Source organism: Abramis brama (assembly GCF_963993115.1).
Source record: "Abramis brama genome assembly, chromosome: 5".
NCBI classification, from domain to species: domain Eukaryota; kingdom Metazoa; phylum Chordata; class Actinopteri; order Cypriniformes; family Leuciscidae; genus Abramis; species Abramis brama.
Genome location: NC_139967.1, coordinates 13,231,850 through 13,259,550, shown reverse-complemented (window position 1 = coordinate 13,259,550; position 27,701 = coordinate 13,231,850). Strand labels below are relative to the sequence as shown.

At 38.3% G+C, this 27,701-nt stretch overlaps 1 protein-coding gene across 2 annotated transcripts; it reads left to right on the top strand.

The window, feature by feature from the left end:
- The first annotated feature begins 69 nt into the window (after window positions 1-69).
- On the top strand, window positions 70-27,701 carry arhgef9a (Cdc42 guanine nucleotide exchange factor (GEF) 9a). 2 transcript variants are annotated; one of them, XM_084115004.1, is made up of 11 exons: window positions 70-253; window positions 9,126-9,305; window positions 9,654-9,737; window positions 18,840-19,055; window positions 19,487-19,666; window positions 19,760-19,992; window positions 20,152-20,281; window positions 21,438-21,569; window positions 22,410-22,653; window positions 22,862-22,930; window positions 25,199-27,701. In XM_084115004.1, the coding sequence occupies exons 1-11, from the start codon at window positions 245-247 to the stop codon at window positions 25,369-25,371; spliced, it is 1,650 nt and encodes a 549-aa protein (XP_083971130.1). In that variant the 5' UTR covers window positions 70-244; the 3' UTR covers window positions 25,372-27,701. The 2 variants fall into 2 exon arrangements, with proteins under 2 accessions (XP_083971130.1, XP_083971131.1); XM_084115005.1 differs by lacking the exon at window positions 9,654-9,737.

Sequence of the window (27,701 nt, the reverse complement as noted above, 5' to 3'; positions counted from 1 at the left end):
GTGCACAAGCGCCGCCCATACTTCAGCTTTTTTCATAGAGAGAGAGAGAGAGAGAGAGAGAGAGAGAGAGAGAGACGCAGACTCCCACCTCGCCGTGAGAAAGGAACAGTGTCTAAACGGACGTGCGTTTCTCTTCCATACACCGCGCGTTGCTCACGGGGGCGCGGATACAGGGTTGCAGCTGGCGTCGGGGGCTCGAACCTGCGGAAAGGACACTGATCCAGGACCGGGACTGACCCTGAGGATGATGAAGGTGAGGCTGACTGTGATGCTCCCGTGAGCGCCATTCTTCTGGCTTACCGTCGGTCTCTGTTAACGGGTAGAAAAATAGAAGGTGGTTTGGTGGGGGGCGGGGGGAGGGTGTCTTTTTGGCGATGGTGGATATACATGAGCTGAGTAGAGGTCGCGAAAGCGCGAGAATGACATTTCGGCACCGTGCAGTATTTTTTCCTTTTCATTTTATTCACCAGGGAGGTTGCGAGTTAATGGACGCTCCCCCTCGCGCCGCTGTCCGTCCGCCCGCGCGGAGAGACTCGCACCGTTCCAGTGCTATGGAAACGGGAGAGATGGAGCGAGCGCGCGACAGAGGGGGATACCCAGCACCTCAGCGCAGCCTCGGGCATGTCAATGACGTTGGTGTATTTTGCGCTCTCCTAAATGTGTCACGGTGTCCGTTAGGAGCTGCTCACCTTTAATTTAAGCGCGACGCGTGTGCGTGCGCCAAATCCATTTGGTTTTCTTCGTCGTGCGTGATTCTGATGCGAGTTTTCTCGTTTATTGATTATGAGCGACCGGCATTCTGTAGTCAAGTGCCGGGGCGCGCGCACGCACAAACGCATGCGTCCGCTTCATTTATTTTTTACAGATACGATCGGCGGTGCGCAGTTTATCCGTGTCAAACGACGAGATTTGTGCGCTAGACCGGAGATGACGCGAATCTGGCCTCTGTCAAGCGTTCGAGAGGATAAAAAACGTAAAAGCCGTGAAGGGTTGCGGCGGAGGCCGACGTTTCGTTTGAGGCTGTAGGTTTTGTGGAGCTCTGGCAAAATGCGCGAGTGGTCAACGAGCACGTGAAAGAATGCTAACGTATTTTGTTTCCTTGTGGGGAAATACTGAGGTGTGTCCGTGAGCCGATCGCACTGATCACAGGTGCCTGACGACCATGTCCTGAGTGCTCATTCTGCCTCTCACATCTTTCATTTCTTGTGCAACATACTATTGTCTTTGGTTTCTCTATAGGTAAATAGTTTCATTGAGAATCCAATAAAGATCTATTGATCTATAATCACACTACACTACACGTATTAGAAATAGAGGAAGCGGGAAGAGTATTTCTATGCGTTTGGACTTATTGTGAGATAAAACATGCATCCAGGCAATTCCACCTAAATAGTCATATATTGAAGCCAAGTCTTACTGCACATCCCATTCATCCAGGGTTTAGGCTATAAACACAGACGTTGTCTTTAAACGTGTGACATTCCTTTGCATGGTTTGTCAGATTTCACACACTTTTTATGCAGGTAAATATGGTAGACTGTAGTAGGGGAGTGTTGTAATGAATCCTGTAACTCAGTGTTTTTTTGTACAATTTGTCCCACTGTAAAATACACTTACATTTTAGTCTTTTTTGTTGTTGTGATAATCAAATGTGCTTGTTCAAAATAATTATTGTGCCGTGCATTTTAATTCTAAATGGGAACATAAAAAACATTTTCGTTTTAAACAAATATGGAAATACATGAATCATAGGCTAAAAATTCAAAACTGTTTGTGTGCATGAAATTGTCACAAACATTTGTACACTGTCCCAAATTGTGTGATCTTTGTTGGTCCAGTAAAAGTTGGAAAGTGCTACATCCCTCCTCTTCTGATCAGACATGATACTTGTAAATGTAGACAAAACTCTTGTGTGGATGTTATATATAAAATGAAGCAAGAGACTCAGCTAATTTATGTTATACCAGTTCTGTCATTTAATTTAACATGATTGCAGGTCAAATTATAATTCAGATGTGCAATACTTCAATGTTTTTTTGTCCTGTAAATCTTTTATGTTTCTTGACAGAGTTTCCTCTTTCGCCTCAGAACACTGATGGTCATGTATGATAGGGATTTCACCATTTCTAATTGGTTAAACCGATGGTGTTCCAACATGCTTATCCTTAACCTGGCCCCTTCTAGAGGACAAACAGGCGTATTCTCATTAAAGATGATTACGGAATCACTGTCATCAGCTAAAACATGAATCAGCTGAATCATTCCCTTGAACTCACGTTGCTCAAACTGTCAGTCTTAGTGTTTCGTGTGTTCACGCTGCAAGCACATTTTTGCAGACCTGGGGTTTAGTTGTGCGTTGGAGCATAATGGTTCGGATGCATCCCACCGAAGTGCTGAAACCGTTGACTCACTGTCTCTACGGAGAAACAATATTGCTCCTGAAAACTTCACTGACGGCATGCTGCATCAAACTCCTTTGTTGGACGCTGAAAGCCACAATACATCATCTCTAAACATCTTTCATTTTTTTAAAAGCCTTTAATGAAGGAAAAGAAGGTTTTGCATCAGTGTCTTTGTAAACTGATTCATTAGCTGCTCTGTTTTCCTTTAAGCAAAGTACACATTGCATGTAACTTGTAACTGACATTTGATATGAAGCACCAAACATATTATAAGTTCTGTCATATTCCTTGTGTAAACATATTGTCACGTGTAAAGAGGTTGTTCACACACATCGCAATTATGCATTGAGACATCAGTTAGCACTGGTGTGGGAAGTCGAATGCTTACTGTCATTCTGTATTGCCAGGCTATAGCAGGATATTTCCCTTTTGCATTAGCATGCAGTCCTTCTCTTCCAACAGATCTGATGTACCTGTTAATGGTGAAGGGAAGTCTGGGAAGTGTGCTGCCAAGCAAGTGACTTCGTCTTGATGTTGCAATTGACGTAATATAGTTTGTGTTATATGCCCTGGAGACAGATGCAGTCTTTTAGTTGAAAATCTTGAGCGTATATATACGCATGTTGGCGTATTCGTTAAAACGGTATCTTACAGACTCATTTTACATCCTACTCTCTAGACGCCAACAGCCTCTAATCCTGTCCTCTGTAGCCATCTTAAAATGCACTGGATTCAGCTCCGAAACTCTTACGTAAAAGGTGATTGCAGAACAAGTATGGAGGTTCTTTAGATAGTATGGAGGTTCTGATGTCATGGTGCACATTATAGGGGTGCATTCTGACCTTTCAAATCAGCGACTTGAAGTTTCAGGACGGTTCCACAGAGCTGGTGCACGACATTCACATGGAGAGGCATGTGCATCCAAAAATATGACTACGTAAGTGCGGGAAAGAGTGGGAAAACCAAGAGAATGGCCAGATTTAGAAACATCTGCACTGGGAGCGTGGGCTGGGAATCCACCCACCCACCTACACACACACACACACACACACACTCGCACACACAGCGGCTTCATGTGAGCTGTATCACACACGTATCTTTTGCATCTTTCATGGCTGAAAGGCTTTTGTGCGTTTTCTCTGCTTGTGTTTGTTTTAGGAACCGTGTGGGCAGGCAATGCTGCATGGGTTTAAAGCATTTATAATCTAAATTTAGACCTCAAGAAAAGTGCAAAATGTTTTATCAGGATGATTCATATCAGAATGTGGAGGGAATAACAGGCTTAAGCAGCATCATATGGCTAAGCAGCTCAAGAGTCGAATAGTTCCTTAAAACATTCGGTTCATAATGTTACTTCGCTGTCTGCACATTTCCTTTCTTTTATTCTTTCTCTCTGCGAGATATCAGGAGAACTAATGGATGTATGAGTTTGTTTGTGTGTGTATCCAGTTATGAGAGCTTAATCCATAGCGTAGCAGTCTATTTTAATGCAATCTCTCTCTCTTCCGCTCTTTTCCTTTCTCTCTCCACGTGCTTTCTCCAGTTCTCCCTCCTAGACTCCTAGCCCACTGTACTCCGATTACATAATCGTCCTCCCCAGTCAGGTGTGTGTGCGTGTGTGTCTGTGTTGAGGCAGCCATGCTAGAAGGATGCCATGCTATATTCCTTTGAGTTATAGGGCTGTTCTGTCTGTAGTGCAGCAATGATGATGCTGAATGAACAAGGCACTTCATGTTCTGTTTAGACACCCAAAGCTCTTTATTTCATTTAAGGGAACCTGGATGGAATGATGGCAGTCAGTGAAAGTGTTGACCTATAGCAGCTGTTTCCTTCAGCAGCTGGAATGCCAGATGTTGAGGTATACACCCCCTTGATTGTTTTTAGGCCTCTGTTATTCTGTTTGTCCAAAGAACGGCAGCTTTCTTAGAGCAGAAAGTGTGCTGACATCTCTGTGCAGAACTAGTGAAGGGACTATTTCCTAGTGAATTATTAAAAATGAAAGCTGTAACAAAACTGGTTTGAAACCTGAATCTGTCTAGATTCAAATGAGGCTGATATATAGCTAGAACTGAAGAAATGGCTGCTCCTCACAGAAAGTTTAATTAAAATTTGACTTCGAATGACAGGACGAGGAATTTATTTAATTGCAACTCAAAGATATTCAACACAGGTATTCTGGGAATGGAGTTTTCTTCCACCACGGTTCACAAAAGTAAATTTATTAAACTTGATCCATCCATCCATCTATCTATCTATCTATCTATCGTACTGGCCAAAATTTTGCTAAACTTTCAAACAAGTCTACATGGACAAACTTTGCTTTTACAGTACAAAATTAGTCAATTTAATTCTACTTTCTTACATTCACATTTCTTACATTTAAATTGCAGTTCTGATTCCGCATTCTACCTCAATTCAAATTCAAGACCATGAATTGTAATTCAAAAGGCATTCTCAATTTACTTTTGAACCCAGACGTGTAACTTTTATCTAAAGCCAGAACACACCATTTCTGCTGAGAAGACAGAATGGTCTAAAACAGAAAGTCAAACTCATCCCTCGTCAGTTGTCAGTTGTAGGGAAAGCTCAGTGATTTGGGTCAAACGTTTAACAGATGCCCATTCAATTAAACCGTGATCCACAATCAATTTAATGAGCGTGAGGTCTGGCTGTTGGCTGAAGGATGCAGTGTTGTAGATGTGTGCACCAAGGCATTTACACAGAGAAAGAGTGACTGAGCAAGACAATAGAGGAAAAGAGGAAGAATGTTCCTGAGTACAGTTCATTCATGCAGGAATAAAGGCAGGAGGAATGAAGAGTCGACAGATAACACACACACACACAAAGTCAAGGCCCTATAATGCTAGTGTTACTGTACTGCTGTATTCTCACTGTTTATGAACAGATTGCCTCTGTTTGGCTCTTAGAGACACTGTTTAATCCCGCTAAATTCATCACCATCCAATCTGATAATCTCAGGGGCTGTTGCATCATTTTATCATGTGTGCGGTGTAATATTTCAGTGTGTGGTTGATAGCCTACAGCTCTGATACACGCAGTGCCACATAATAATATCTTACGTGAGAATAAGCTGTGGATGAATTGGGATGTTTAAGGGTTGTGATCCTCATCAGCTGTTCTCTTTTTCTGTTCTAGTGTGATCTGATGCTAGCTGGGACAGGAACACAGCTTTTCCACTGCAGTTTTTCTGACTGATTTGCATAATCCTACTGCCTACTGTTCCCTTTAGAGAGAGAGAGAAAGAAAAAAGAAACACGTTGCAACATTATTGAGACTGCACTGAGAGATGTTTCTCAAATTAATATTTTGTTTTAACTTAATAAATCTAACTCATTCATTTTCCTGACATTAGTGATGAATCGGTAAAAAATTCACTAAACTCACTGTAATGATCCAAGAGCTGACGAGTGAGATTATAATAAAAGCATTGGAAGAAAATATGTTTATGACTTGAATGAGAGTTTAAACATATGAAACGGAGTTGTTAAATAGCATTTTATTAGGTTAAAACATGTTAAACTATTCAGTCAAGAGTTTTAAATGTATTTTAGTATAATGGATTGTGGAAATTAATGTTTTAAATGCCTTTTAATCAAAAGTTTAATCAAGGAACAAACTGAACTGTGACTTGTGAAATTATAAGAAGTATATTTTAGACACAATATAGCCAGTAGCTTTGTCTGTTTTTACCCAGCCAATGAAAATAGTTCTAAACAAATGACAGTGGAATTAACAACAGCAGAGCATCACCTAGCGAATGCTAGGTGAATGATTGAGTGAATGATTCAATGATTCACTCACAGACAGTATGTTTCATTCCTGAATGAAGCAGCGTTTTTGAACAAATCGTTTGAATGAATAATTGAGTGATTCATACATAGGCGGTCACTTGTTGACACATTCCTTGGCCTGTACACAAAGCTGTCGAGCACGTTATACAGATACAGCCACCATAGCCAATTAGAAACATGTACAGGACACAAGTAATGCATTTGCACACACTCAGATACACATCACCTCTAGAAAAGATTCTGTACAGTAGATAAAAGGAATACTGATGGAGCGATAATTCAAACCCTTAAAGGCTGTGTGTATCTGTAGGTGTGTGTGTGTGTGTGTTTGGTAATTCAGTGCCCTGTACACACAAACAACAGATTTCAGTAATGGAGTTTAGATATCAGATCAGCAGAGAACTCTCGCATTTACCCACAGTGTGTTGTGACACTGAGATAACAACTGCCGTGGTGTGTATCAAATGCAGTTGCTATATACAAATCAAACAGATTTTACTCTTTCTGCTGACAACATAACATTTGTTTCTTTTTAAATGCGCAAAAAAGAGATTTTTTTACAGCCTGGCTGCCTCTGAGAGAGAGAGAGAGAGGAAAACAGCCTGGAGTTGTGGGGGTGAAATCTTGGAGCTGATTATGTATGAGTGTTTCTGTGTAGAGAATTACCCTGCCATCATCTCAAGTCGCTGTCATGGGCCTGTATATGTTAAAGTCAGCAGGAAGCAATACTATAACGCATCTCGTCTTTACTCAAGCATGGAAGCCATGGTTACTCAAGCACAGCTTCTGTATAGCTCTGTGACCTTGTACATTGCAACTTCCTTCCTATATGAACACAAAAGAACCGTGAGAGCCAGTTACATTTATACACAGTTTGGTTATGATACAGAAATACAGTATATGGGAGAAAAATGAATTCATACTTTTTAATTTGGGAGGTGTAGCCCTACCTTACAGCTAACACAGCCAATCGCATTTATGATAGAGGACTAGAAGCTGCACTTTCTTGACTTTCAGTTTTGAAAATAGCTTTTTAAAGGCAGGTTATTGATGTATGACATATGCTTTGTGGGTTTTTTTACTCTTTTTCAAGAGAACTGCCCTCATAAATGCTTTTCGTAACCATCAAATAACAGGATAGTTTAATATATAGTTAAAATTATAGTTTTATTTATGTATTATTTTATGTGTCATAAAAATTATGATTAATGAGGATTTGCATAAATATGTTTGTTGCCTAGAAGCAGAATTGTGTGACAGTGGAAGGAAAATGGATGCAATGAACATGTTTTGAGTCTTTTATTATACACTACAGTTCAAAGGTTATTTTTAAAATATAATAATAGTATAATTTAAATAATATACATATACTTTTATTCTGCAAGGATGTATTAAATTGATCAAAAGTGACAGTAAAGACATTTAAAATGTTACAAAAGTTTCAATTTTAAATAAATGCTTTTTTAAAATTCCCATTCATCAAAGAATCCTAAAAAAAATGTATCATGGTTTCCTCAAAAATATTAAGCAGTACCACTTTTGGCAACATTGATTTTAAGAAATGTTTTCTGTGCACCAAATCGGCATATTATAATAACAATATTTCTCAAATCACAATATTACTGTTTTTACTGTATATTTGATCAAACAAATGCATCCTCATTGACCGTAAGAGACTTCTTTCAAAATCATTAAAAAAGTCTTGCTGACCCCAATTTTTTTTCTTTTCTTCTTTTTTTTTTTACAGTTTTTCCTCAATCACTTTGGCTCAATTCTCAAATTAGACTTTTTTTTCCTCAAAACAATAAGTTCAGATCTCTGAACAATTAGTTTCTACTTCACATTTTGATTTAAGCAAATTGCATGTGTTTTGGCACGTGTGCAAAAGAATAAGTATAATTGTCTACAATTTGCAAAATGACTAAATGCACATGACTTGTTGGTCAAAACTGATTCTCAGTGCAATTGTCAAACTCTTCACAACTTGGTGGTCACACCAAATATTGATTTGTTAATTGATAAATAAAATCTATTTATGACATTATTTTTAAGTGCCTAAAACCTTTCACAGTACTGCAGGCCAGTTTCTTCAAGCGTCTTGGAGACATTGCCGCAGTTCTTTTGGATTTAGTCTGTCTCAGTTTTTTTCTGTTTCTTTGTATAATCCCAGACAGACTCGATGATGGTGAGATCAAATCTCTTTGTGGATCATTCCGGCTCTTGTCACTCCTTGTCCATACAAAAATATCACTGGATTATTACAATTAATGGCAAAAGGAATGTTTGGAAATGTAAATGAATATTTACACTAACAAATGTATATTAATACACTACAGCAAAAGATATAAATTACTGTCTTAAAACCATTTTTTGGGGGGTGAAAATACTAAAGTGCCTAAGACTTTTGCACAGTACTTTATCTATATATATTATTGACACAATAGCTAGGTTTTGAAGTATGAATTAAATGTTTTGAGTGAGTTACTACGTTTCGCAGACACGCAATAGAGTTCTGATGTTCCAGTAAACAGTTGTGACAATTGCACTTGCAGTTTCGAAAAATGTGCCGAAGCGATTGAGAAAAACTGCAATATTCTAATAAGGCCTATCAACCTCTCTCAAATTTTGAAAAAATACAGAGAATAGGGGTGTTGTGTCTATACTAGCAAGTTGCAACCTCATCTACACCTTTTGTTTCAAAACTGAGCCAAAGCAGTTAGAGAAACAAGGCAAACCCAAACGAGATGCAGCGTTATAGCTCAACACCCCTGTCATTTTTGTTTCCAGAGCGCTGACTGTGGAGTGGAAGCCAGCATGTGACTGTTTGATGTTAATCCAGAATGTTTCTGATGTTATGTAACTGTTGTCTTCCTGTGGCTTATCCTGCGCCTCTCTTTCTATCTTTCTGTAGTTGGTCAGTGGGGGCTCTGTAGTGAATGCCGAGGCAGTATGGGACCATGTGACCATGGCTGACCGGGAGCTGGCCTTCAAGGCAGGTGATGTCATCAAGGTGTTGGATGCCTCGAATAAAGACTGGTGGTGGGGTCAAATCGACGAGGAGGAGGGCTGGTTTCCTGCCAGCTTCGTCAGGGTGAGTTTTAACACTTTTTTAGATTTTTAACACTTTCCTGTCTGACATATAGCTGTCTGATGCCCACCTGTCTAACAAATACCTGTCTAATACACACCTGCAGAACCAAATCTGTTTAACCCAGCTGTTTTCATATCCAATACTGTTTCTAACTGAATAGCCGTCAGATAGAGCTGTTTAAAAGAGATGCAACATTCAGGCCTGTTCGAGAAATGAACAATAGAATAAATCTGCAGATATTTAGTTGACACATTTTCAGATAATCAGTCAGAAGAGGTCGCATTCTTCCCTTTAACCTCCATCTTGAACCCAAACTCTTGTTTGTGTTGCTGTTGTTGTTTCTCTAAGGTGGAGTCCCACCCCCCTCAAACCAAACAGCTTTTTTATATCAACCCTGTCGCTGCATCACGCCTCACAAACGCCACGGCTAAGGTGCGTTTTTTCAAAACCACTGCTTACCGTTTGACCGTTGAATGCATCCCATCGCTTACTGCTCACATGCTGTCGCTGTGTTCCAACGTTTTGTTTCCGCCACAGTCGCTGCGCCTCGCTTCCATGGCAACTTATCTTCATGCCGGTGACAGTCTGGGTCTGTCTGAAAATACTGAAATAGGAAAAAGATATTGTTAATGTAATGTAATGCTCACTCAATTATAACATTTAACGATGACAACTATCAATATTTCCTTCTTTTCTGACAGTATTTGGTGACATCTTGTTTATTTCTATTTTACTGTGACTTGAACAGATGTTGGTCTTAATTTGAGCCTCTCTGGTCCTGTTTACACCTCGTATTAAGATGCGTTTTGGTCAATCGGATCACAAGAGGACGACGCTAAATACACGTGTAAACGGGGTCTAAAACGTTTTGAGCTTGTCCACTTTCGACCACTTCCAGAGTCTTGTGGTCGAACGCGTTCGAACAACCAAAAAGACCGCCTACTGACCTAATGCGTAAACATTATGGGAAGTGCGCTAGCCAGACGGGATTTAAACTTTGATGCGAAACGCGTTGTTCGCTTTGAATAAAATAAAAGAGTAAAGTCAACAGTGTGCGGTAGAGTGGTCTTATTTTTGTCATTTAAATCCGTTCCTGCTATCTACCTGCACCTACCAGGCTGTGCATGGACCTTGGTTTGAATTGGGATTTAAACTTTGTCGGCTGAAGACCCATGTTTGGTTTGAAGACGAAAAACGTACCAAGCACAATGTTCTCTCACCATTCCTCACCAACGCTCGGCGTTGTCTTGCGGCTGTCTCCGTATGATTTCTGTCGTCTCCGGGAAGGTTCATATAAAAATTGCGTGAGCTTATTTCATCCATTAGATCGAATGATCTTAAAAAGTCCGTACATTTACCCACCCATAGACCATCCCCTCGAAGAAATCACGACAGAAGTGGTCAAAAGTGGACAAGAGACGGATTAAAACACTTGGTGTAAACGGGAATGTGTCTCCCTCGTCTACTTGTGATCCGAATCCGATCGACCAAAATGCATCTTAATACCAGGTGTAAACAGGGCCATTGACTGTTAAAGATCTGTTTAATCACATTTGTATACGTAAAGAGAGCTAGAGAGAAGGAAAACTCAAAATATAGATATAATATCATGAGCAAAATGTTTTGAAATGTTATGAATAAAACTAAAGAAGGCATTATGAACATGCTGCACAGTAAAAATGAAATATTAATGGTGTGCTAGCACAGACATGCTTGATAATATGCAGATTCGCCGCTAGCTATCTGGGGGGTGATGTCCTTGCCCATAACTAAAGATTAACCCTCTATTGCGCGACATTCCCTCTGGGTAACAAATCCATTCTCTTCACATTGCAAGCACATGATGCCAATAAAATGGACATGAATGCAATTTCTTCCATTGCATTTTCATGAATTAACTTAAATGACCTATAAAGCTTATATATGAGTATATGTTATCTTTTAAATCTACATTTCAAATTATAAATTATTACTTATTATGCAGATTAAATACACTATCATTCAAAAGTCTGGGTTCAGTAAGATTTTTTCTAACATTGATTATAATAAGAAATGTTCCTACAATGATATTATGTTCATTTGTTGACGTGCACATTATACTAAAGTTTATTTACCTATTTATATTTTTATATATTTATTATTTTTATTACTATTATTGTTATATTAATATTTCTATGTATGTTTAATTATTTCTGTGGAAAGGGCTATTGTTGTGAAATAGTTATAACTTTGTAATTATATGAAACGTTTTGTTAATGCTTTGGAAATGTTTACAAATAAATATTATTATTATTATTTTAACAATAAGAAATGATTCTATAGAACCAAATCAGCATATTAGAATGATTTCTGAAGGATCATGTGACACTGAAGACATGTAAAGATGCTGAAAATTCAGCTTTGCATCGCAGGAATAAATTAAATTTTACAATATATTCAAATTTATAACATTATTTCACAATATTACTGTTTTTACTTGATCAAATAAATACAGCCTTGGTGAGCATAAGAGACTTCTTTCAAAAACATTTAAAAAATCGACCAACTAACCCCAAACTTTTGAACAGACATGGAGAATCATGTATATTTATGTTAAATATAGTTACATTTATTTGTAGTTATTCATTTAGATTTAATATATTTATACATTTTATATAACAACATTTACATACATTTGTTAAATACATTGAATTTAGGAGCCAGTTGTATTAGATTTTGTTTTTAGAATTGTGACATCAGCCGGTTTCTTTACATTGCGACATTGTTGCCTCCAGACAACATACCTAACAAGGACCCTCAAAATATTATCTTTTAAAAATTGTTCTTGATTTTAACAGTAATAATTTTAATGGCATTTTATGCAAGTCAGGTTTTATTTTTTACATTTTTTCATAATGTATGCAATAGAGTGTTTAAAACCGCTATCATATTGTTGATGAAGCATCTGGATTGTAAGTCCACTGCAGTTGTGGTCATAAGCTCAAACTTTTTGCTTGTGTGTGATCTATTGGTTTTCTTTCTGAGAAATCCCAAGCTTAGTACTGAAATATGAACATAAACCCTTTTAGTGGATCATAGGTGAAGGGATAAAAGGGAGGTGTAGGATAGAGATGTGCTTATGAGAGAGGAGTGTGTTCGTGAAGTTGGAGCGCTCTTTAATGGGACTTTTATGTAACTTGGTCGTAACTTTGGCTACATACATAGAGCTTCATAAGTGCATTTCTCAGTTCCCCCTTTACTTTCTCTCTTTCCTCTCTTTTCTAACAGTCATCTATCCCCCCTTCCTCCCCAAAAACACACTTACGCAGATGGCTGGTTGTGTAAGCCACTCTCGGGCATGACAGGTGTGAGAAAATCTCTTCGCTGTACAGAGAATATCACCTGTGTCTACACAGACATACATATTAAATACACACACACACACACACACACACACGCGCGCACACATACACACACACACACACACACTATATCAATCTGTACAGCATGTCTTTATTCTGACCCTTTGGGCATCTCTTATGCAACACTGAGAAAGGACAAGGAGAAATAGACAGGAAGAGAATGAGTGTGGGAGAGATAGATGGGGTAGAGTCTGAAAGCATTATGTCACACCAGTTGGTGGCGCTGGCCTGCAGGTTTGGCGTCTCTCTCCTGCTGAGACCTGAAGCTCTCGTGTCATCAGAAATCATTGCTCACTGTTTATTCACAGTCCACACGCACAACACAAACTGTGACTGCATACGAGAATCAGCAGCGTACAGCGGAGCTGAAAGTTACATATATAAAAACAAATACAGCTCAAATCTGAGGAACGCATTTAATTAAAAAAAAAAATCCCTTTTATTCCGATTGCAGTGTGTAATTTCTGCGGCATTAGCAGCATCAAATAAAACAAATTACTGTTTGCAGTCAGTTGTGGCATTCACAATTCTTTTTTTTCTTTTAAACAGTCTGACATGTAAGCTTATTGCTCAATCAATAACATGAATTGTTGGCAGGACTTACCCATTGTTGTTAATTATTTTTCAACTCTGTTGGGTGCTGCTAGTAGCACAAAACCTACACACTTCACCTTTAAAGGGAGTATATGTAAGAATTTTCATGTATTAATCGCCTTTGTATTGCCAATGTGTAAACAGCTTGTTACAAAACTTAAAAAAATAGACTTCCCCGACTTCCTAGGTTGTCTATAAAGGTCTGTAGACTGATTTTATATGTGGAGGACTCTGGCCGGTTTCACCTGGATTAACCTTAAGAAAAGGGATTAATTCAAACTATAGCCTTACATAACCAGATGAATATCATCTATCATAATAATAATAATAATAATCAAACTATCATAACAGTGTCATTTTAACTACCACATCTGTCGGCAAGATGCTGGTGAATCGCAGAACTGGTGCAAATATCCAGATCGCTATGATCGGATACTTTCTTAACCGCTGTCTTTTTTGTTGTGTGTTCTAAGCGAAGAACGAAAAAGAACTTCACTGTGATATCAGGGCCTTGAATCACGTTCAGTCTCTAGTACGTTACGTTTACACGAGATGAATGCAAGCACGAGCAATAAGTTGCTGGCTGCAGTTCACTTAATGGCCACCGGTGTTGCTAATAACAAAAGTTTCTGAATTCTACATATAGAAAATTTCAACGGCTAATTTCATTACAAGGAAGTGATGTCTTTGTTCCTTGGACGTTTCCGCTCAACGTTAGTTGTTGAGCGCATTCAAAACATCGGATTGCGATCATTTATTTAATCCTGCTATTACAAATATCAAAATTAAAATTAGGACCATGTTGCTCGGTGGCTGGATGCTCCCTCTGGCCAGAAACTAACCTACTTTAGGAAATGAAAGTGTTTAGATTTATGAACAACGATGTGATGCCTGGATTGCAGCAGTGAAGCGAGAAGGCTGGATACCAACTAGCAACTGTATGATATACAGCACACATTTTGATTCTGGTAAGTAAATGACCTCATTCCAACATGCACTGATGCATGTTGACAGTAGATGACAGAAGCATTTGTTTTGTGCATTAATGAGAGTAAATCATTTCATAAATAATAATTGTTTTTCTACTTTTCTTTAGGAAATCAGATCACCATGCAATTCCAGACTACAAAACGGGTTTAAATGATGTTTTTCATGCTTGAACCATAAACAATTATTGCACGTGCACCTGTGGAACAATCTTTAAAGGGGTCATCGGATGCAAAATTCACTTTTATATGGTGTTTGCATATAAATGTCTCTTTGCAGTGTGTGGACACAACCACCATACAATGAAAAAAATCCATTCACTCCTTTGTTTTTTAATCCTCAAAAAGTCTAAACACTCTCAATAATCAAGCCGTTTCAATTTTCTGAGCAATATGATGTCATATTGGTCCGCCCACGACCACTGACGGAATGTCCCGTATTAGCATGTTTCCGCCCTCAGCCATTTGTATACTCTCTGCCAAGGCAGCACCACCCCCTATGGAAGAGAGGGGTGGGGTGAGCAGTTGCTCATTATCATTTAAAGAGACATGCACCGAAACGAGTCGCTGTGAACAGAGCTGATATTGAGGAGGTAAAAAGGGTGTTGTTTTACACAACCATTAAGGAATTTTAACCAAAGTATGTTACAAACTTTATATGAAGGCCCTAAATAATCATACCAACTTGTGGAAAATGGGCATCCGATGACCCCTTTAAGACACAACGGTTTAAAGACAATTAAGGTCACAGTTACAATGACTTAGGACTCTAAAGAGACCTTTCTACTGACTCTGAAAAACACCAGGAGAAAGATGCCCGGAGTCTCGGATACCCTGCATAAACGTGCCATATTCCTGCTGCAGGGGGGCATGAGGACTGCAGATGTGAACAGAGCAATAAACTGCAATGTCCATAATGTAAGACGCTTAAGACAGGGAGACAGGAAGGACAGCTGATCATCCTTGAAGCGCCAAACCTTGTGTAACCATATGTCCCCCAAATGTGTTCGAGAACTTGAGGATGAGATGCACTGTAGCATTTAAAGCAGCTGGTGGCCACACTAGATACTATCTGCTACTTTTAATATTGACCCACACTTTGTTCAGGGACTCATTCCATTTCTGTTCGTCAAATGTCTGAAATTCGTTCAGTTTATGTCTCAGTTGAATCTAATATTTATGCGTGTTAAGAAATTTGCTGTAAATAAAAGCAGTAGAAAGTTTGAGGATGTTTCTTTTTTTGCTGATTGTGTGTGTCTGTGTGCATATATATATATATATATATATATATATATATATATATATATTATATATATATATATATATATTTGTTTATTTGTGTGTGTGTTGAAGTTCATGTGACTGTATACTTTATGTTGTCATTTATCAGGTTTCTGCAAATGTTTCCCTTACCTTCAAGGACCTAAAATTACTATACGGTGTAATTTATTTTGCAATGTTGCAATATATTTAGTCGCGGCACAGCAAACGGAAACCACAGAATCCAATTTGAACTTGTGGTAGCTCCCAAATGAAGCCTATTTGCTTTGCTATGTTTTGACCAGTTGCTAATTGTGAACTTATCTCAGATATTTTAAATGAAGTTCTGAACGTAGGTTTGTGTCTCGGGAGGAGCCTAATCATTCAACCTTGTCAATCATCATTATGAGCGTATATAAGCAGCAGTCATTGCACCGTCACAGCATCCCTCCACCTCCCCATCTCCTATTTCTCTCATTCTTCCTCTACATAGTACTGTTATATACATAGATGCCTCATTAGTGGGTGTTTCTATGGACCGCTATATGTAAGCCGTCCGCCATATTGGAATGGTCAGAGATGGTCCTTGAACACTCGAGAGCAAGTTGACTGCGTCTACAACCGTAGTTAGACGCATATATTAATATCTATATCTACAATAGACTGCAATAGCAGATGATTTGCTTAACTAACACAATACAAGAAGACGAAGGCATCAGCTAATACGACATTAAAAAGTTACCATACTATAAAACCTGTAATATTGAGTTAATACATATGAAAACACAAATCAACACATTCTTACCTGTGAAAGGTTATCACATGACTTTGGGAATTTAAATCTCGGCAGATTCACAACCAGAAGCCGCGCAATGTTGTGGCATCATTGATTCGGAGAGGTGTGGCATTTATGTATACATATCTATGGACAGCAAGCCAAGTTTGTTTACCATTAACTATTAAGACTGGATGGGCAGGCAAACTTGTGAATAGTACATCTGAGAAGGATAGGTGAATATAATAATTGGAAATACCCAAGTAAAAGAGATTGGTGAATGTTGCATTAATATCACCTGCAAGGTTTTTTGGTGTAAGATGCTGACACCTTTTACACAGTATCTTGTTTCTCTTCACTGTTCAGTGGGGTTGAGTCATGAAGCATAAAATGAGACGTCACTTTTCATTAGAGGACAGGAGAGAAGAACAGACAACCCCCCCCCACCACCACCAAAAAAGAAAAACCAGATTGCTCTGGGAGGAGAGAGTGAGAGAGGCTAAAATAGATTGGATGACACTGAGAGGAAGGAAAGAGAAGATGGAAGTTTGTATGTTTGTGTATTTGTGGGCAGGTGTGTGTGTGTGTGTGTGTGTGTGTGCAACATCAGTGTTCTTCTGATTTCTCTATTTCTTTAAACACACAGCCGTAGCAACACACACACACACACGTGCGCGTACACACGAGTTGTGTACCCGGGCAGCAGGATCCCTAAACTAAGCCTTTCCATTGATGAGAATGAGGACGGACAACTAGCAAGGCTAATGCACTGGAAAGTTGCGCTGAGGCAGAGATTTCTAGGTATAAGAGTATAATTTGAGATTTTAATGAGATCTTAATCCGAGAAACATCCTTCAAGAGATTAGACATTTGACTTTGTGTAGAAACAGAGTGTGTGAGAGAAAGAGAGGGCGAGCGAGTTATGCAGGACATGGTTTCAGGGTGAATAGAATCTGTGACAGGCTTGTGTATTTATGAAAATCTATTTTTAATTTTGTCTTCTTTTTTTCCCCAGTGTTTGGGACTCCAGATCAGGTCATCAGTATGCGTGTGTGTGCGTGTGTGTATGTGTGGGTCAGATTTTGCTATCTCTGTGCAATCCAAATGTCCCTACAAGGATAACAAAACCTGAAATCAATTACACTGTGGGGACCAACCAGTTTCCACAAGGAATATGGCTTAAAGGCACAGTTCACCCAAAATGAAAATTTGTTCCAAACCTGTATGCCGTATTTTTCTGTAAAAACACTGTAAAAACTTTCTTTAGAAATGTCCGATTGGTTCTTTTGAGTTGAATCGGTTGATCTGGTTCACAAAACAGGTCTGTATGATTCACTCACAAATTGGAAAATGTAAATGTCAGTCTGTTTGTCACACAAGCTATTGTACAGTATGACTTCAGAAGACTTGGATTAAAGTCATATGCTAATTTTATTGTGCATTTGTGACATGCTTTTTGAAGCTTGAACACTCCAGCCAGCATTCTTTGTAAATGCAAGGAAAAAAGAGAATAATACTTCCTTCAAAACTTCTCCTTTAGTCATCCACAAAAGAAAGAAAGTCATACAGATTTGGAACTACTTCAGAGTGAGTAAATGATAACCAAATTTTCATTTTTGTGAGATCTATTCCTTTAATAAAGGGACCAAAATAATGTCTTAAAGGTACAGTAAGCGATTATTTATGCTGATTTGATTAGGCTAATGATATGACTGGAGTCATCTTCTTGTGAGTGTACATGATTTTACATATTGTTCAAAAGTTCAATGAGTATATGATAACAGAATTTTCATTTTCGAGTTGTCCTTATCACTTTAAACACCTTATGTGTACCTTTAAAATCTAAAAAGGTTTCTGTAGAACTAGTAGAACTAGAACATAGAAATATTACTAGCTCGGAATAAAAATGTGGGCATATTCATGGGTTTTCATTGTGTGTGTGTGTGTGAGAAGAGAGTTTGTGTGTATCCGCGCATGTGTGTTCACATCAGTTGGCTCACCTGGGAAAGCAAATGATAAGTTACATAATCAGGGCAAATAAAATTACATCAGATTCTCTCAAACACACACACACACACACACACACACACCATGCTCCTAACTGCGCATCTGTATTGCCCTCCTTCTCTTTTCATCTCCTGGCTTGTGTGTGTGTATCTTGGCAGCAGTGTAACAGGTCCAAATGCAGATTCATTTATGTCGTGGTGAAAACAGATTTTGTAAAGTGTTTATTACTGCAGTGCCTCTAATGTGGTAAAATGTAGTTTGGACTGGTGCCACCAGAGGGCGCAATCTGACTCTTTGTTTCATGTCAATGTAACTTTAACCCCTGAAGCTTTTAAAGCAACATCTAGACACTTTAATGACCCTATGAAAGCAATCATGCAGACTGTTAACTCTGGATGCTCTGAGCCGAATGCTAATCGAATGTGAGCACAATCATCATGATTAGTTTAATTGATGATAATAGGACTTGAAGATCAAGTCATGTCTGTCTTAATGTGTGTGTGTGTTCTAGTTATGGGTAAATCAGGAGGAAAACACAGCGGTCGAGGCTGCCGAAAGCTCCAGCGAGGTGCAGAACGGCCATGCGGAGGCCAGTCCGAACCCCAGCACCGACTGCCTGTGTCTGGGCCAGCCCACCCAGAACCGGGACCAGATGAGGGCCAATGTCATCAATGAGATCATGAGCACAGAACGACATTACATCAAACACCTGAAGGACATCTGTGAGGTAACAATCTTTGGCTGTCTCAGATTTGTCTCCTAGGAGAAATATACATAAACACAATTGAGATAAAAAATGTAAACACAGGAAAAGTATAAAATTATAAAGTTTACGTGGGTAGCATGGCTCAGATAATTTGCCTTTGTGAGAATCTAACGAGACATCATAAGAAATGTTTATTGAGCACCAAATCATCATATTAGAATGATTTCTGAAGGATCATGTGACACAGACGACACAGATAAAAATTCAGCTTTGCCATCACAGAAATAAATTATGTTCAAATGTGTTAAAATAGAAAACAGTCATTTTCTGTTTTGAATTGTAATGATATTTGACAATATTACCGTTTTACAGTATTTGTGATTAAATACCGAGAATAAGAGACTTTTGAACAGTAGGGTAAATCTGTGTATGTATTTGTGTTTCTGTTTCAGGGGTATCTCCGTCAGTGTAAAAAGAGGAGAGACATGTTTAACGACGATCAGCTGAAAGTGATATTTGGAAATATCGAAGACATTTACAGATTCCAGTTAAGCTTTGTCAGAGACCTGGAGAAACAGTTTAACACGGAAGAACCTCATCTCAGTGAGATCGGACCCTGCTTTTTGGAACACGTCTGTATTCCAACATAGAAAATCACTGACATATACATAATGTTTCAAGGGGAAAACTGATTTAATTTAACATTTTTATATTTTTATTTACAGCAAGATGGATTCTGGATCTACTCGGAATACTGTAACAACCACGTTGACGCCTGCATGGAGATCACACGTCTTATGCGAGACGCACGATACCAGCACTTCTTTGAAGCGTGCCGATTGGTCCAGCAGATGATCGACATCGCCATTGACGGCTACCTTCTCACACCAGTCCAGAAAATCTGCAAATACCCTCTACAGCTAGCAGAGTTACTGAAATACACAGTACAAGAACACAGGTAAACACAGAAACATGGATATGCTAACACGGTGCATCATGCAGATAATGGCTGTAAATGACTAATTTTTAACTGACATATCTACTTTCCACTTATCATTTTGACAGCCCTCGTTTCTTTCTCTTCTCTTTTGCTCATTCTTTTCCCTTTCTCTCGCAGTGATTATCGGTATGTGGCTGCTGCGCTAGCTGTAATGAGAAATGTCACTCAGCAAATCAACGAACGCAAACGAAGGCTTGAGAACATTGACAAAATCGCCCAATGGCAGGCCTCTGTACTGGACTGGGAGGTGTGTGGCTAAAGCTTTTCAGACCAAGTTAATTAGCAGTATATAAGATATAAAAGAGAGCAAAAGTAGAGTTGAACCTGAAAATTTGGTTGTTTATTGTTATGTATTTAATATATATGTATATGTAGGTTTTGCTTCTTAATATTTTTCTGGAAACCATGATACACATTTTTTTGTCATTTTTTGAAAGAGAAATCTTTTGATCAATTTAATGCAACCTCGCTGAATAAAAGTATTATTTTTTTTCTTCTTTTTTTCCCCTAAATCTCAAATTTTTGGGGGGGGGCAGTTGTGGCCTAATGGTTAGAGAGTCGGACTTGGAACCCGAAGGTCACAGGTTCGAGTTTCAGTACCGTCAGGAAATGAAGGTGGAGGGAGTGAATGTACAGCTCTCTCTTCCACTCTCATTACCCACAACTGAGGTGCCCTTGAGCAAGGGACCTAACCCCCAATCGCTCCCCGGACGCCGCAGCAAAAATGGCTGCTATGTGTGCGTGTGTGCGTGTGTGCGTGCGTGCGTGTGTGTGTGTGTCACTGCTGTGGACTTGGATGGGTGAAATTTCAAAGAGCACAAATTCTGAGTATGGGACACCATACTTGTCTACACATCACTTCACTTCCACTTTTGAATGGTAGTGTATTACAGTTTCCACAGAAATATTAAGCAGCAAAACATTGATAATAATAAGAAACATATCATATCAGCATATTAGAATGATTTCTGAAGGATCATGTGACAGTGAAGACTGGAGTCATGGCTACTGAAAATTCAGCTTTGCCATCACATGAATAAATTACATTTTAAAACAATTCTATTTTAAATTGTAATGATTTTTTTAAATATTGCTGTTCTTACTGTATTTGTGATCAAATAAATGCAGCCTTTGTGAGCAGAGACGTTCAAAAACATTTAATGTTAATTATTCCAAATTTGGACAAGTAGTATATTTAACATTTTTTACAAAAACAAGATTTTTTTTCTATGCAGTTTCTAATGAAATCTGGCATCTATGGCACATGTTTGATGTTTGTTATTGACGTGCAACCTGCACCACAGGCATCATATTTGATTGGAGAACTGCATACTGAGACATGAAGACATCAGAGTCTCAGTGGTGTCAGATGTAATGATTCATTTGTTATTGTGTGTGTGCAGGGTGAGGATATTCTGGACAGGAGCTCAGAGCTTGTGTACACCGGGGAGATGTCCTGGATATATCAACCGTACGGGCGCAGCCAAACCAGAATCTTCTTCCTGTTCGATCATCAGATGGTCCTCTGCAAGAAGGTGAGAGAAAGAGGGGATTAAGGGACAAATAACACTCTTAAGTTCAATTGATGATGATGAAGTAGGAGTCCGCTTTAACTGGGACACATTGGTCTGGAAATAAAGTGTAGAGAACAGGTAAAAAGAAAGTGATACCTATAGATAGATAGATAAAAAGATAGATTACTACTGACAAAAAATAAAAATAAAATTAAAAATAGTGTCAGGCATGACTCTTGCAGTCCTGTTTTTCGTTTGTGAGGAGTAGGAATCTTTGAGGGAAGGTAGCAGGCAGCTGATGATGTTTTCAGCACATTGCACTCTATAACTTTCACTCGGAGAGCGAAGATGCAGAATTGAACAAGACAGGCATGGAAAAGCAAATTATGGTGGTGTAGCGCAACTGAGGGTTTGTGATTTGGATTCGAGCTGAAGGTAAAATCCGTTTGTGTTTCACTGTCCTCCAAACACCCTCAAGCTCAAAGCACATGGCCCATTTTTAGTCTCTCCACAAAGGTGCAAAAACATCTCTCCAGCACCATATGACATACACAGGCAGTTCAGCAACACAAAAACTGAGATAATCAGCGCCTGTTTTTCACAAGACTGATATGAGATTACCCAGACCAGCCAACCAATTAGCAGTCTTACTATTTATATCAAACATGTTTGGAGACTCGTAATGCAAATCACTATGATCTCTAATAGAAAGGTGACACACGCATCCTATCCCACCTTGTATGTATATGTACATGTAGTTTACATGTACATTTATTTTAATATAATATTTAGTTTCATTCTGTCTGTAAATCGTCAGTACCGACTACAGACATACTAATAAAGTCTCTCCGCCTTCCACAGGATCTCATTCGCCGTGATATTCTCTACTATAAGGGCCGAATTGAAATGGATCGATATGAGGTCATTGACGCAATCGACGGCCGAGATGATGATTTTAACGTTAGCGTGAAGAATGCCTTCAAACTGGCCAACAGAGACACAGACGAGATCCATCTGTTCTTGCCTAAAAAGCTGGAGGAGAAAATGCGTTGGCTTCGGGCGTTTCAGGAGGAAAGAAAGATGGTCCAGGAAGATGAGAAGATTGGTGAGAACATTTGCATTTAGTCATTATTCATTCTCATGCCGTTTCAAATTTGTGTTCTGTTAGCTTTTTTTTTTTATTCAGGCCGACCTTTTCGATACAGTAACCATACAAGTTCACCACTCTCACAGTGATTTAAACTTTGTTCTGTTCTTCACACAAAGCTGTTAAAGTTTTACACTAAATGTTGTCTGTCATTTTGTCGCTTTAGGGTTTGAAATCTCTGGGTATCAGAAGAGGCAAGCCGCCTTGACCGTTAGGAGAGTCACCAAACAGAAAGGTATGAAATCTTGAAGCCTGCGTGACCATTATTATGTTCAGTGGTGGGTAGGTTACTCTAAAAAAGTAATTAATAACTAGCTACTAATTACATCTTCAACAGTGTATTGTTGAAGTAAAGTATTGCATTATTTATTAATAATTACTTTCTAATCCCATGTCAACCTCCAACAGTTGAACAATACAAGGATAGACATGAAACTGCTCTTCTAATTCTTTCAAATAAATGATATAAAAGTGTATAAATGATCCTTGAACTGACCAAAATATTTAAAGGGAGAAGTTTATATTAAAAACATACATTTTAACATTAGACGTTAGATTTTGATGTTGAATCTGGTTTTAGCCTCTTAGGGTGTGTTCACACTTGGCTGGTTTGGTTTGGCTCAATTAAATTTAATCAATAAATTCAATTAGAAAAATGAGACATTATAGGGCTGTTACCAATCAAATGAAATCAGTATCATCAAAATCTGCAGAAGTGGCGGCACTGAAGCTGCATCTTAAATAGCATTTAGACGTATTTACACTATAATTTCAATTACATAAATAATGCTATGAGATAAATGTTTTAAGAAATAATATTTTGAATATTGAATTATGATATGACTTTTTATATTTTTTCATTAAACAATACTTTAAACATGAAACTAAAACTGCCAGTAGGTGGTGGCAAGTCACTGTCTTAATGAGTGAGTCACTGAATCATTCAATTCGCTCAAATTACTGATTCATTCAGGAACGAAGCAAGTGACTGCCTTTGTGAATGGAATATTGAATCATTGTTTCGTTCAAAAATGCTGATTCATTCAGGAATGAAACTGTGTTGCTTGGAGATGCGGCTTTGTTTGGAACTATTTTTGTTGGCGAAATAGAGCATAAAAAGGCAATATTGTGCCTAAAATGTAACACAATATTAACTTGTTTATTGACTGTTGTATTAACTGTTGTATAAAAATCAATATCAAATGTGCAATCGTGCTAATATTCTGAGAATACATCGTTTGGTTGTGTGATATTGCTTAATTATACCATATAGAAATATATTGAATTTTGGGGGAATTCTAACTGCATTCTATTAGGCTACTGTAAAATGATCCACTGGAAGCAAGTTGTAAATGAGAACCCAAGTGCAGTTTATTATAAACAAAACCAAACATGAAACAAAAACATGGCATGGCATGAAATCTCAAAACAAGACATGAACAGAACTCACAAACAGTGGTTACAGGGAACAATACTTGACCAAGACACATGGCAAACATGAGGGCTTAAATACACACAAGACTAATGACTAGACAAGGGACACCTGTGAACAATGAAACAATGAACCAATGACAACATGACACATCAGACAAGGGAACACATGGCAGGATCACATGACAGACAAGGAAACATGACATGAACAAACCCAAAAACAAAACCGTGACAGCTACATCACACAGTGAAAGCATGGCCTCTCAAGGCATGTTTCTGTTTTTAACAAAGTAAGGGATAATGTACATCCAGACAGTTGTTATCGCAGAATAAACCCCAACAGAGTGATCAGGATCTTGCATCAGCCTGAAGGGGTTTATTCTGAGATAACAACCGGCTGGATGTACTTTGTTAAAAACAGAAACATGCCTTGATTTGGAATTATTGAAACATCCCAATTTTTACATGGCTACTTGCCACATAAGTAAATAGTTTGACACGAAAAATGTCTCGAGTTGAAATATTTTATTATTAAGTCTTTAAACGCAAAGCTTCCGTGAAGAAAGCAGTTGCTAGCAAGGCAAGTTCAAACTAGACGGACATTTAAGGGATAAGGTACAGTCATACCACATATTACATGGCATTTCACCACATAAGTAATAATGGGGATAAGAGATATTGATTTGAGATTAAACTTTTAAAATCATACCAGTTTGTTATTTTATAATCCATTACAGCGTACAAAACAATCGTCGAAAATGGCAGCAGCTGTGTTTGTACAGTATGTATATTGCTATCGACAGGTTTATTTTTTTGCATAACACAATTTCCATATCCAATAAATGAAACTGTATTCTTTTGTATTGCTGTTACCATGGTGAAAAAGTCCCAATGAGAAAGTACAAGTAAATCAATGCAAATTATAATTGTTTGCCTTGGAGTAAATGGTGGCCTGTGGGTGTTACATACAGCATAAATCTACACAAAATTCAAATAAAAGGAACTTTAACCACAGATAAACCTTGAGTTTATGCATCAGGCTTTTTGTTTTCTTATGTGCCCATCTTCTCAGGTGTGGGCCGGTCGGTCCCCCCAGCGTACCCACCACCTTTGGACCCCATGAACCCCGGGCAGTACCTCCTTCCTGACGGCTACGGGCAGGCGGATGGATATGAATACGAGCCCAAGCGCAGCACATCACCCTTCTGGCAGAACTTCAGTCGGTTAGCTCCCTTTAAAAAATAGAACACACACCTACCAGGGGTTGGATACACCGGCCTCTTTATACTTGGAAAAGCACTATTCTACTTAAGATACATCTGTGGGACTTGAGGAGGACTGACACGACACAAACTACAGGAGAGAGGACGGACCTTGCTTTACTGGGGTTTACCAGGCGTATTTCTTTTACTGGGGTTACGGGGACACCTCGCCGGGCTGGCTGCACTGAATTCTGCACACGACATGTTGTAATTCACAGAAAAGAAATTCACACACACACACACACACAAAACATATACATTTTATCCCTCAGCACTCTCTTTGTAGAGAGGTTTTAAATTATGAAATAAGAAAAATCACCTATGGTTTCTTCTTCTCTACACAAATCGACAAAAAGCGAATTTTCACTTTTTGAAGCACTAAACCACCGTAATGACTCTTTCTCTCTAGCGCCGCCCTGGTGTTCCTCCGTGCACTGTGACTTTTCGGGGCATTCTCTCTCACCCAATCTCTCTTTTATCTCTCGATCTCATACTCAACATTATCACGTGTTTTTCCGACAGTTTCGAGTCTGGTCAAAGCTGAAGATTTTTTATTTTATTCCTGGACAATTTCTCCTTGGATGGAACCTGCTGCACTCTTTAGTTTGTTTTGCATGAGAATCAGTTCATTGCAGGTATTTTTATTTGTGTAATTCTATTCGTACGGGTCTCAAAGAACAGTGGATCACGATCTGCAAATTTGTCACTCGATCACAGTCTACTGGAAATACAGATATTGGAACAACTTTGACATTCAGAGAAACCTACAATCGATCAAGCTTAAAGTCGTTTTGGTTTGGTGGAGCCATTGGGTACCCTGAGAAAACTACAGACCAGAGAAACCTGAAGGAGGAACTGTTTTGCTCTGAACAGTGGACCTCTGTAGCGTGTTTACGTCAGAGCCTTGTTTATCCTGAGCTCTCGGTCTTGGCTTTATCATTGTTTCCTCTCTCCTATCATCAGTGCTGATCAGTTGTTAAAAAGTAATAATTCCACCTCTGAGCCCGTCTTCATTTTATAGGGAATGATACTCAGACCAGGACGACTTTAATCCTGCTGATCAACCTCGTAATGACGTGCCAATTCATGTCTAACGTGCCAAAATAGTCTGGTTGCCAAATTTTCCTCGAACAGGTGCATTGGCATGTGCGAATGCCAACCCCATGAGCTGGTACCCCGCCATGTGACTTCTCAGGCGAAAATTAAGTCAGTGAAATTTGGTTATCGCTGCTAGGATTAGCATGACATAGAGTTTCAGTTTTTCCTTTCTTTTTTTTTTTTTTGGGTTGTTTTTGGTTCTCTCTCTCTATATACAGTATATATATATATATTTATTTTTTTCCCAAATTAAAGGGACTTGTGCGAAATTTAATTTATGGTATATTCGGGTTTTGTCTGATAACTTCAAAGGATAGTATTTAGTCCAATCACAATATTTAAAGTATTGCTATAAAACATTATTTATTCTATTATAGTGTGATTTTCTTTTTTTCCATCTTGATCCTCTTTCTATATTTTAGAGCTTCTGCTGGAGTGTTAAAGACCTTTTTAGGGCATAAAAAAATGTAAGAGGACAGTATGGAAGAAATATGTCACACATGTGTACTAAGTGCCACATGAAACTATTATTATGTTACAAAGGAAACAGTTTAATATTTTTGATTCGGTGATATGATTGAAATAAGAACATTATATCATTATTTCATAATAAACTTAATTATGGAGAAAACAGAGTTGAACTGAATACATGCTTCGTCTGGTTTTATTTGATTTCATATATTTGCTAAACAGTGATGCTGGTTTCATTTTAAAAATAATGTTATAATGAGGGTATTACAAAATAATGATAACATCAATGGGTAAAATGAATTCCCAAGGAAATGATGGAATTATATATATATATAGGTTTATTTGAATAAAAATCTAAAACCACAAGTATTTATCATTAGTATTAAACTGATTCAAAATAGATATCCAATACCGTTCAAAGGTTTGGGGTGATTAAGATTTTATATATTTTGTTTTTGAAAGAAATGAACTTTCATTGAGCAAGGACACAAGGATGTTATAATGTGATTCCTATCCAACAATGGCTCCAACAAAAATATTAAGCATTGATAATATTGTTACAAAATGTTTCTTGAGCACCAAATCAGCATATTAGAATGATTTCTGAAGGATAATGTGACACGGATCCTTTAAAACACATAAAAAAAAATCTTATTGACCTCTTTTGAATGGTAGCGTAGGTACAAATTGTATATTTATGTATATTTTATATTTAAAAAGAACAGATTAAAGAAGAGTCTTTGA